The sequence below is a fragment of the Ochotona princeps genome, chromosome 3, assembly GCF_030435755.1.
Source record: "Ochotona princeps isolate mOchPri1 chromosome 3, mOchPri1.hap1, whole genome shotgun sequence".
Classification (NCBI taxonomy): domain Eukaryota; kingdom Metazoa; phylum Chordata; class Mammalia; order Lagomorpha; family Ochotonidae; genus Ochotona; species Ochotona princeps.
In genome coordinates, this window is record NC_080834.1 from 111,779,266 (window position 1) to 111,792,081 (window position 12,816).

The window sequence follows — 12,816 nt, forward strand, 5'->3', positions numbered from 1 at the left end:
GGCTATAATTGCAAAACTAGTAACTAACACTGATTCACTATTACTTTTTCACATAATTTGAGATCAGCAATAAAACCTGACTTTTATTTTCTGCAAAGTTGGTACTATCTTAATTTGGAGAGAAGAGGGCTATCCTTTGCTTTCCTAAATCATTTCCCTAAATTAATATAAAGTAGATTTAATTTTTGGTATTGGCAGTTTGATTGATAATCAATGAACAAATACGTGAATATAAATATGACCATCATTATAAAATAAAAGTGATGACTCCAAGAGAAGTAATACATACGAGCATATTAATTCCTATCTAATTTTGTTGACTTTTTTGTTTGCTTACTCAGTATAGTAAAAGACAGCTTTCTGATTAAACAATATTTCAGATGCTAAACAATTCTTTTTTAAATGGCTTACACTGGCAGTTCACAATCTAAAAGCATAACCATGTCAGGAAAAATCGCAGGTAGACCACTCTGGATTTTGAAGACGTTTTGCTTCTTATAGAGGATTTGAATTCATAATATGAAATATGTCTATTTTGCTGAGAGCTAATAATTGGGAGGTTATAATCAAACTTATGCCTTGAAATAGACTTTTATCTTTTAATGTCAGCTTAATGTCTTGCCTAGCACTTTTATTCTCTTAAAAGGATAACTTTATATCCATTAGCTTATGATAGATTAATCATTCTTACATGGGAAGCTAGCTGGTTTTTTATTTCATGAAATATTGCATATTTATTTACAATAGAATTCTTCCCTTGATCAGAATTGGAACCTGTGTTTCTAAATTAAAAAAAAAATGGCACTTTGCACAACACCTTCACATGAGAGGTATTTAAAAATACAAAGCTAATATTTTTCATGAGTTCCTGGAGATATAAATTCAAAATGCTGAAGTTCCATGAGCTTCTGATTTGAAGAGACTTGTCTTTAATGCACAGTAGTATTTTCTGTAGAAGTTACCTGATGTCTTCAAAAACCCGACTGGTCTAGAAAAATGACTCTTTGAGACAGTCATGATTCTTTTGTTGTTGTTTTTTTTTTTAAAAAAAGACAAAACAGCAATGAACATTTTAGCTCTTTAATGAGCAAAGATCATGTCTCTTAGCATTGGACTAATAGTCATTATCCAGATTATCTTTATTTCACGCAGTGACCAGTGACATGGCCAAGATGTACAAAGTTGTTTCCATCAAGTAGTATACAATTTTTTTTCTTTTGTATAATAAGCTTTCATTCTTGAAAAAGAGTAACTGGAAAGAAAGATTTCTGTTACTGCAGTTAGTTTGTCAGAGAAAGTTCTTTGCATTATCTTACAAACTATCAAAATTGCTAGTCATCTGAAAAAATGTAAAAAAAAAATCACATAACTTTAGTCTAATAGAAATATAGTACAGGTAAGAGAGAAAGTATTTATCAGGATGTGCTCTTTAAGTCCATCTCACTTTTTAATATAAATGTACATCTGATTACATATACAAACATTTGGAAAGGTCTGTGATAGACTGTTACTGGTAAACAAGGGGATGAAATTTCCTGTGGTCTCAGAATATTCATTTAAAATCACACATACACGGAAGACCAGAATCTTCCAGATGTTGACTCTCCTAGCTTCTCTAAGTTGCACTCTACCGAGATTTTGTGAATAAATTCCAGCAAAAGAACCTCAGTGAGAAGGATAATTGATGTGAAGTGGGACGTAGTTTAATACTGAATTATTAGTAGTGAACATTTTTTCATGCAACATGAGTAAATTAAGAGAACTGCAATCAGAATGGTGGTATTGGGGAATCCTCAGAACATAAAAAAAACTACTAAAATGACTCTTTGGACGCAGTTCACCTTACTAGAAGAACAAAATACAGAGTAACAAAAACCACAGCAAATTATAGATCCTGTGACACATGCCCAATTAGGTTACATTTCTATAAATTATTTAGATGGGATGAAAAGAACATTAAAAACACATGAAATTGTTTCTGGGATTTGTATCAGCAAGTAATCACCGCTATACCTAGAGTTTCTTCAAACACCTTTAAGAACTAATTCCTTCTATTATTTAAACTACTGTGGATTATTTTATTGTAATTACTTTTACCCGTTAAAATCTTCTTTAGGTTCTGCCAATTGGTAGAGGAAGCTTCTATTAAAAACTCCAATGGGATGAGAAGAATTTTAATTACGGCTTAATCAGCAGCACAGCCACCAAGCATATAAATTATCATGCACATCGTGCTAAAAATATCCAGTTTCCTTTATCCCCACAACTTTATACTGACAGCACTTATGTGATAATGTTGTACCTGCCAGTCTTTAAACTCATTTTACTGGCAAATATCAGCATGAGCCTCTGCTAAGGCCATTAACAGCATTGGTGCTTTGTGTACTTATCCAAATATGTAAATATGGTCTACACAATAAAACGGCTCCAAATAAAAACTGGTGAAAATTATCTGACATTCCATTGGTGTGTCCCTTGTGCATATTCATAGTTGTTTTTATTTTTATTTTTGATATTTCAGACATAGTTCGCTCCTGTTTGGTGTTCCACATGCCTACTTCCATTATGTAACTTAAATCTTCAAAAAATTAATTCTTGAATGTGAATGAAAAAGTATCATTCAGAGCAATTGCTTCAAGCAACTGAAATTTGTTTTTTAAAGTTGCTTTGTGTATATCTATGTACAATTCATTTTTTCAAAACCCCCAAAGTTCTTGATATGTATATTCACCATAATATTCCTTCTTATTTAAATATTAAGAGTCTTGTAGGTTGAAAGCCAAGGAATCTTCAGTAACCTTTTACTGCAATCCATCAAAAAATAGTTTGTTTCTCTTATCTGGCTATACCCTGGTTGTTGAATGTGAATGGGGGTGGGGATGAGGATGAGGCAGAGTGTTGTTCTGTCCTCCAGTAAATGTATTGAATGTGTGTAAGGGCTGAATCCCTGGTATAGTGTTGGGAATCATTGTGATGGTGTTGGGTGTCATTAGGGGAACATCATCAGGTGACCGCCTCATAGCTAGTGTGTAATCTGGGGGGCAGGCGGTCCGCAGAACCACCTCATGTGGATGGATGGACTCACATTCATGATCCAAATCAGTGTGCTTCATCTGCAGGGACATGATTTCTTCCTCTTGTGCATGGGTCAGATCGTTGGTCGTAGTGCGCTGTGGGCTGCATCGCCGGTGAACATCATGTCTCCTTTTATCCTTTTTGTAGTACAGGGCTGCAAAAGCCAAGATGTTCAGAAACAGCAGTGATGCTCCCACTGCAATGGTGACACTCAGCTCTGTAGAGTAGTCCCTTTGGTCCACAGAAAATGGACTTGGTTGTTGCTTGGGATCATCCTGCTTGGTAGTGGGAAAGGCTGACGTGACAGGTATGGAATTTTTTCTTGTAGGTCTGAGAGTGATATCAGTGGATGGCACTTTAGTTGTTGTCGAGGTATACTGAGAAATGTCATTCAGATTATGCAGATGAGGTACCAGCTCCAGCCACAAGTTGACCTTATTCGCTCTGTAATGTTCTTTAACTCTGGGCTTTAAACCAATGTGGAGATAAAGCTGGTCTTTTTGGGAATATCTGGTCCAGGCTACCTCTTCAAAGCGGTTGGGTTTGGTGTGGATGAATTTTGTATCTTGAGGAACTGGTTGATTTGGGTCACTAGGAAAAACCATAAGAACACACAATTATTTTACTGTTTTTCTTAAAATGGTACAGTTTAACATCTAACTGGAAGGTTGTCTTTTAACATTAACTCAAATGGATGTGGAAATTTAAATCTCATAACACGCACTTGTTAGATAGGTGGTTATCTTGCGCAAGTTTGTCTGACATTCTTTTTCTATGAATTTAGAGATGGGCTACTATCTACCTGAAGTAAGTTAAATATCGAAAGCATGAGTTATCTTATAGACAAACTAGAAGATTTGGCATAGGACAGTGGAATGGCTTGATGATCTGGAATTGGCAAATGTAGATTGCAGTTCTTTCGTTGCTATATACCAAAAACAGATACCAATAAGAAGTTCTCAGAACCTCAGGACTCTGCACAAAATGTGGCCAATAGTACCTGACGTGCCCACTTTACAATGTGTTTTGGAAGGACCAAAGAACATGCAGTATTATAAACTGGAAGGACTACACAGTGATGATTATTTACTAGTAAGCGATAATGAATCCAGTGTAATTGAAAAACCAAAGACTTCTAAATAGTAAGAATGAATAAAGTCATGAGACACTATAATATAGAATTAATTTTCAAAAAGGGACAATATATTTCTGATATTGATGTATGAAATTATTTGAGCATAAAATTTGTTTTAAAATGCTGAAAGGGCATTTTTATAAATAATATAGCAAATTTTACTGTATGGTACATACCCAGTTTTAGCAAAATTTGTCCAGTATGTCATTACGACTGCGCTCAGCATCACATCATTTTTGGAGAAATTGCAAGGGAATAACTCTGTAGGGCCAATCATGGGAATTCCCAGTACATAGGGAACCTCATCTCCATGGGCTGCATCAGCCCAAGCTGGAACTTGATCTGTTTGACAATGATGGTAAAAGGCATAAAAATATGTAGGTGAACCAAAATTTGAGTGAAGATCTGCTGTAGCTACAGCTGGTGCCACCCACTGATGGTCTGTAAACAAAGCCAATAATGTCTTCCTTCTAGTTTCCGGGTTATGACGATCAGCCCAATCAGTATACATGAACTTAATGGTTTCTCTCAAAACATCCTTGCCTTCAGGGTATCCATATAAGTTATCAACAAAATTGGAAACAGCAAAGTCAAAATCACTAGCTGATATACCATCATCACTATCTACTATATTCTCCACAAATTTTAATCCTTCCCCTTGGTTAACTCCTAGCATTATATCATAGTTGAGAAACTCTCCTTGTTCCATCAGTATCTGAGGATCATCTGGTATTACATCTCCGTCAATCACAGGTCCAAAGGCTATGTGGTATCGAGCCGGTTGAATATCTTGATCAACGAGTTCTTTATAAGGCTTCTTCTGGAGGCATTCCACTAACTCTACTGTGTCTGAGACATTGCAGCCAACTTTTGTGGCCAGCATTCTAGCATACTTTGCAGGTTGGAAGCTAACAGCCCAGCTAGAAAGGGCTGTTCCACTTTGAGCGATTGCTCGTTGAAAAAGTCCTATGGGAAAATCAACAAACAGTTTCAGATGACCTTTAAAGAACATGGTAAAACAGTAACACCCAATATTTTAGACACATTGATATATTCATATTTAAGTTTCCATATGTAACTTAGTAAACAGGAAGATAGAGACAATTTGCCTAATAATAAGTACACAAAATCATCCCCAGGGTATAGTGAGTTAGAGAAATGGACCTTAAGTCTGATGCATTGAGTGGTACCTGTTTTAGGGATTTAGAGGTTAGGATTATACTAAGTTTCAAATGGGTGAGAAGCAAAGAGGAAGAGAATGTAGAAATACTAGTAGTAAAAAGTCTCCAATCTTTTCTTCAAGTATTAACTTTATTTTCACCAGTGCCAGCCAAATGGAGTTGACTTGACTTCCCTTTGACAGATTTCCTATTGTCAATTTGGGCTGTTTCATCCAATTTGACTGCATCTGGATTATGTTCCTTCCAAGTGCTCTATTTATTTGTTTTAAAACAGATGAGACTTCATACCCTTATTGGGGCTGGGAATTTGTTCGTACCCTGGGGATGGCACACAGAACAGATACCACTTTAGACATACTTTTCCAGATCTTCATGTCAGACATAGTACACTGAATATTTGTGTTCTAGAAGAAGACAGCACGTTTCAAGTGCCTTCACTAGGTTTTAAAAAGTACCATCATCAGGATTTAGTGGGGAGTGACTTTTTTTTCCACTCCTAAATGTGACCTGCTACGTTTTCTCATAAAATATGAAATATGCATGGTCCATTGCTTCTTACTTAATTGCATTTAAGAACTGTAAATTATGGCCCCATATGTAGTTTGATAAAGCTTGTGTGCCATTTAAATTTGTAAATTGACTTTATCTGTTCATCACAGTATTTCTAAGTTCTTGTTTTAAAAATATAATTTACCTATTTTAAAAAATTTTATATTGTTAGCAGTTTTCAAATGCAGCTTTGTAGTTCAGTTATTTAAAGACATGATTAGTTATTCATGTGTATTAATGTGATAAGAGCTCTTGTTATAAAGGCACTAAAGCAATTCCTGAGTAAATTTCAGATTTCTTGCAGCAGGCATTATTTTAAAGATCTTGAAAATGTGTTCCTAGATGATTCTAAAAATTCCAACAAGTCAAGCAACATTAAATTTATATTGGTTTTCACCATCTTTGTAAATATATTTTTAGTTTGCTAGAGCAAAATGAGCTAAAGCAAATAATTCCTATATAGTAATTAACAAAATTATATAGGCTGTTTGCCAACATTTGCTTGGAGAAATATTTTCCTAATCAAAAGTTTTACTGCTGAAATAAACTTGGTGCTTTCTACAACATTCTTTTCTAGCTCAGGGTTTCAATTACATTGAATATTTAAAAAATATGAAGGAAAATGTACAAAATATGTGTCATTGCCCGAAAAATACCATTTAGCTTCTACTAGGAAACCCCAGTGACTTAAGGTAGTGAAAGTGTTTGTCGGATATATGTGATGCATGTTGAATTGTGGTGGATGCAGGCCTGAGGTCTGCTACAGCCCTGACTGAGTTTGCAACCTTTAAAACCTGTCTGGATTTAAATCAGTCTGTCTGATGGTTTCAAGATATTTGCTGAGTGCCTTTTGGTCAATCAAGCAGCCCAGGCTGGAGATGGGGTTAGGACTAGACCAAACTTAAGTACTTGTCTCTGGTTAGTTGCAGATAGATGTTCCTGAAGAATATGATGGGATTTTAAGTTTTCAGCTCTTTTTGTAATTATTTAGTATAGTTTTTCACATTGTCATTTGATGAGCTTCCTATGATTATTGATCCAATGCTGGTTTAATATTGACTGAACAAGTGGTTGTGTCCAGTTTTAGTCAATTGACTCTGTGCTATGTAAGCTGTTTATTATTAACTCAGCTGACTATTGGCACTTGTACAGTACTCAGCTGGGACAACTTCATCCCTTTTACTGAACAAGCAATCCCGTCCACCCCTAATCTACATCCGGTTCCAAAGGAAGCCATTTCAGTATAATCCAAAGTGTCTATGAAGTTGAAAATAGCCTCATCTGTCATTTTGTCATTCTGATTGAGAATCCTGCTAAAATAAGATATAAAATAACCAATAAATTTAGTCTGTACACAATGCATCCTTTGCCATATATATAAATTCTCACTGAATGATTGACTAAGCCTTTTCAGCTCTACATCAGTGTATCTTTGACATCAAAACCAAATATCCTAAGTTTACTTTTCATATGATAAAATTTAGATGCTACATGAATTAAAGTTCTTCATGTGTGTAAAATGACAACAAAAAAGTAGAAAGTATAAGATGGTCTATGTTTATGCCTACTTAACCGTCCTCTCTATTATGTATAAACAATGGAGAGAAAGTGTTTTCTCCACATACTTTATTCGAAGTTGTCTTTTGTAGATATTTCAAATGAATAATGCACTTAGAATGGTTGGTTAATGGTAAAGTGGAGTTCGTAAAAGCAGCATGATGCACGTTAGAAACTTTGGAGAAAAGAATGTCAAAGCCACAAAATGGAAACAAGGAAAAAAAATCTGAGTGCTCCATGATTCCTTGTGAAACTTTAATGGGGGAAAAATACTTTTGGAGTTTAAAATGGAAAAAAAGAACAAAATCAAAAGCATTTTTCCTTCTGATCAAAAGTTCTCCAGTGATCTGAATGCTTTGACAATTTTGGATCATGCATGCAAAAAAATGAATACTCATTCTGTACTCAGACAAGTGAAATCATGTGTTTGCAGGCAAACTAGCTTATAAGCATTTTGTTAGCTTCTTACTAATAAAGGATTTAAAATGGCTACTCTCTTGAAAAAAAATTTTATAGAGTCCCTGTGTTAAAAATCTTGTCTTTGATTTTGATTCTGGAGTAAACGGATGGCAGAAGTGTGAACGCCTTTGCTTGATTTTCCCGAAATCACCCACTGAAGGAAAGCAAAGGGCCTGTAATGCTAGCTATTCTGAAGTGTGCTTGAAAGGGAATTTTTATGAAGTTCCACGGGAGACGATGAAAAGAGTTTGACAAAAATTTAAACATGCACAGAAAAAGCTGAAGAAACAGTTTAAAACATTTATTGAGTTCAACCTAAGACCCAGTTTGAACAGAGAAATAGTACAGAGCATAACATACTACTGATGGTGGTGGCATGCAGACACCAAAATTGTCAAAATTTGCAACCTGCATAATACCTTTGGTTGAATTGCTCCAACGGTTACCTTCAGAATAATGGGATAAAGTCAGCAGATTGACACATGAACCCCCAGCGCCAGATCCAAAAACGGTGATTCTTAAGGGGTCACCACCAAAGAATCCAATGTTCTCACTAGTCCATCTCAAAGCCTGTATGAGATCAAGAAGTCCATAGTTTCCTTTTGCAGCCTGATCCCCTGTACTCAAGAAACCTGGAAAACAAAAAAATGCAAAACATACCTTGACATCTGCTTGAGTTGACATCAAGCAAAAACTCATCAGGTTTAAGTGCAAAGGCAGCAGTCGTAACCAGAGTGAATACATTCTGAGTTCTTTAGCAAATATCCTTCATTAAAATAAAAGATTTTCTTTTTGAGGGGGAGTAGTAGTGAATAGTAGTGAATTGGAGTGGAAAAAATCATTTTGCCCTCCCCCTCCCCCAGTGTTTCCCAAATTATCCAGATAAAAGATGCCTGGAACAAAGGAGTGAAAAGGTAAAAGTATTTGAAAGAACTCAAGGTGACCTTTCCGAGGCCAAGTTACTTGATGAAAAGATTTAATTAGTAATCATGTGACACAGGACAATGAATGTTTTGTATTCAAATTATGTGTAATTTTTAGTTACTCATGATATAACTGGTTGAATTTTTTGTTTTTCTAGAATTTTAACATCTACATAACTGAATACACTTAAGATATTCTCTGTTTTAAGATGATCACTAATTTGAATTGCACTGGAATTAGTCATTTTTATTCTTTTTAAGTATAATTTTTTGTGGTCTGAGTTAGAAAATAAATTGCGACAGAAACTCAGCTGGATTTAGCTTGGTTGACATTTAGTGTATATGCAGTGGAGTGGCAGGAAATAGGTGTGTGTGGTGGGGTTAATTTTCTTCTATGAGGGAAATGTTTTTTTTAAACTCTATATAATACATAGAGCATTATATAGAGCATTTTGCATACATGTGTTCATGTACTTTTTTAAGAACCACGAAAATGGCTCAATATAAAGAATCCCCGTACTATGGATAATTTGGGTCACATTTTGTAATGCCATAAATAATTGTTAAGAGTTGCTCAATGAGCAGACACCATAGAATTATCAAAAGTTTTTGAAAGTATTCAGACTCTTATTATATTTGGAATGAATAGATTTCTTCCATAAAGTGTTCTGAGGGATCATGAGGGATATATACAGTGTCAGAATGGAGTAAGGGAGGAAATTATAGGACCCTGAGGATGAAGAATGGCAAGGATAATTTTAAAAAGGCAATGCTCAGAAAAAAAAATATTGTGGCAGTAGGAACTAAGTGATTTTTGTGAGAATGGAGTTGGAGGGAGGAGACAAAGTACTGTTTAGTATATTCTAAAATATTTATATTTAGTATAATTAGCATACTACCTTAAACATACTACTTGTTAACCTAATGCCTTTTGTAATGCTTCTCCATTTGGTGTCAATGGAAAACCAGAAGGTATTTCATGAACTATCCCATTTTATAACCATTCATATGTTGCATTGAAAATACTTAAGGCCTCATTATATATAATTTGATTAATTATACTTAAGGAAATCATTCCATTCTCAAGAAGTTTACACAGAAATAATCTTAATTAATTCTCCTTTACTGCAGAGCCATTACACAGACTCAGTATGATGAGTCAAATAAACATGATAAGATTATTTTATTTCAGTTGAAATATACCTAATGCTTTTATAAAATAATCTAAGAGCTTGATTGTCTTTTGGAAATCAGACGATGATAATAGTATGGATACGCTGAACAATTACATTTATACCCAAAACAATTACATGGACAAGAAATTCATTAGATTCGCTATAGGCAGCAATTAATTAAGATAAATCTTCCTGAATACTCATGAACATTTTAAAGAAATGAATGATTGCTTATTTTTCTATAGCACACAAAATCCTAACATAATACAAACCTCTAGCTCACTGTATATGTGTGTGTGTGTGACTACAATTGAGAGGATGTATTATCCTTAACGGTGATTAGATTTTTGAAAATACATCCCAAATATTTATCTGGTCACTACCAATACTCTTTATTGATTTTTGATTATCTTAGGAAATATTTATGTTGCCTTCTTACATGGAAGAATTTTCAAATACTTAATATTCATGCAAATTGTAGCATTTAAAATAAGGAATAAAACAGGTCATGAACTCCTTAACTTTATTTGATGTTAAATCAAATTTGTATAAGAGAAACTATTGGCTTAAATTATTGAAAGATCCTGTTACAAATATTTTGATACATGAAGGCAGACTCTCACATGAACACTAAAAACAACATTGTGGAAGGAATTTCTGTATCTGAGAGAGCAAGAAGTTTTAAAAGATAAAGGAATAAGGGCAAAATCAATGTGTGCACTTGTGCATGAGAAAATAAGAGAACAACAACACATTCTAGGTCATTTATAGTTATAATTCAGTATCAAATATATTCAGACAATAACAATTTCTGAATATAGCATGTCACTCAACACAAAAGATTTATACTCATTTTTTCTTGAAAAAACATTACTTAGGTGAATATACATCTATATGAAATTGACTTACTAATAAAACCAGCATTATTCAACATGCAGCATATAGACAACCATAATATTAATGCAAATCCAACTAAATAGTATGTATTCCTTCCATACTTCTAGTTTTAGTTGTACTATTTAATCACTCTAGTGGACTGATAAAATATTTGTGCTTCTATAACAGTATTGTGGAAACATTAAGTTTCTGAATAATAACTTAACCTTCGTGGCTGGCATTGTGGCACAATCGCTTAGGCCTCTGCTTGCAACAATGCCTTCATGTATTCAAGTGCAAGATGCTCTGCCTTCTATCCTATTCCCTATGCATGTGCCTGTGAGAACAGCAGAAGCTGACTCACATTGCTGGGCCCCTACTACCATTGCAGGAGACCAGGATGGAGTTCCCAGTTCCTGGCTTCGAGCTGGCCTAGATTTGGCTGTTAGGGCCATTTGGGAAATGAATGAGCAGATGGAAGATCCGTCTATCTATCCACCCCTCTGCCACTGTAATTTTGAAATAAAGAAATGTTGAGAAACTCTTGTAGTATTTTTAAGACACAGTTTTAAAACAAAATCAATTCAAATGTGAAGTTGTACTACTAAACTAAACTATACAGTGGCAGGTAGAATAAAAAAATCAGGTAAAAATGATTCTGTTTTAGATTTGGAATGTCTGACATTACTATCAAGTCCCATTTTCCTCCTATTCCTCCTCTTCCTCCTCCTTCTTCTTCTTTCTTCTTTCTTCTTCTTCTTTAATAATCTGACAGTTGATTAGGGTACAAAGGGTCAGGAGCTACAGGAAAGTGAGTAAGACCATTGTTTCCACACTAGTATAGTCATTTTCCCCCTGTATCTGGGGTCAGAAGGGGAAAAAGGTAGAAACCCTACCCAGACTCCCACCCATCCTGGGTCCCCGATGTGAGGCATGCTCCAAGTTTCCTGCTCAAGCAGTTTTGATAGTTCGACCGTTCTGAATTGCTACCAAGCTCGCCGTTCTAAGCATAATGAAATCTATTCAGAATCCACTGGCTGACAGTCTCTTCATGGTTGATGTTCTGAGATCAGCAGTTCAGTTGGGGGGATCTTCAAAGAAACTTTGTCTGAGGTGATCCCAGACATGATTCTCGTGTGTGCCTGCCAGTACAGGGTCCGGCACCATCTGTCTCCCCAGTTAGCTTATACACATGCTGGTCATTGCAATTGCTGGGTCAATTCTGTTTCCAGCCCTGTCTCCACGTGAACCAATGGGTGTTATAGTCCAGCCTAGTCCTGCCCACCTCATACTCAGCCCTCATGCAAACCAGTGGGAGCTGCAGCCTAGTTGGGGCAACTCCCAATAGCCCCACCAGGTCTGCATCCTACCCTGTTTCCCATGCTTGCCACTATGAGCCGCAGACTCGTACGTGTTGGATCTTCCTCACTCGTGACTCTATTTCACGTGTATTCTGTTATCTCTCTCCTTATTACCCCTGCTCTTCTCTTTCTGATACCAACTGATAGAGTGAATATAGAGAATCATTCTGAGTTTTACATTAGGCAAAAAGATAGCTGCTCTTCAAGACTCGTCAACCAATGAAGTTACATTTTTTTTCAGACATGTAGGTTGCTGCATGCTTGCTTGAATTCTTTAATTCCTGATGCTGTATTCAAACAACATTGCTGTGGTCAGAGAAGGGCTAAACTGAAGAAAGTGGAACAAACTGCTTCCTCAGACAAGACAGGCTGATAATTGCCAAGCGACATGCATTTGGCATTATTCTTTTACTTTGCAATCTCATGAAGTATTCACTTAAAGTTCTCTTTCATTGACTTAGCTGCTACTTTCCTAGCAGCAGAATCATTTCAGAATGCTCTAGTTGCAACTTTGTACCGAATGTT

General features: G+C 35.5%; 1 protein-coding gene across 1 annotated transcript in view; it reads right to left on the reverse strand.

The window, feature by feature from the left end:
* Positions 1–544: 544 nt before the first annotated feature.
* The window catches only part of NLGN1 (neuroligin 1), a 691,248-nt gene continuing 678,976 nt past the window's right edge, over positions 545–12,816 (reverse strand). Inside the window, exons 3-5 of the mRNA XM_004591291.2 lie at positions 8,376–8,588; positions 4,387–5,176; positions 545–3,666 (exon numbers count right to left, since the gene is read on the reverse strand). Coding sequence (XP_004591348.2) covers positions 2,844–3,666; positions 4,387–5,176; positions 8,376–8,588 — 1,826 coding nt within the window. The 3' untranslated portion in view covers positions 545–2,843. The remainder of the gene's footprint in view (positions 3,667–4,386; positions 5,177–8,375; positions 8,589–12,816) is intronic.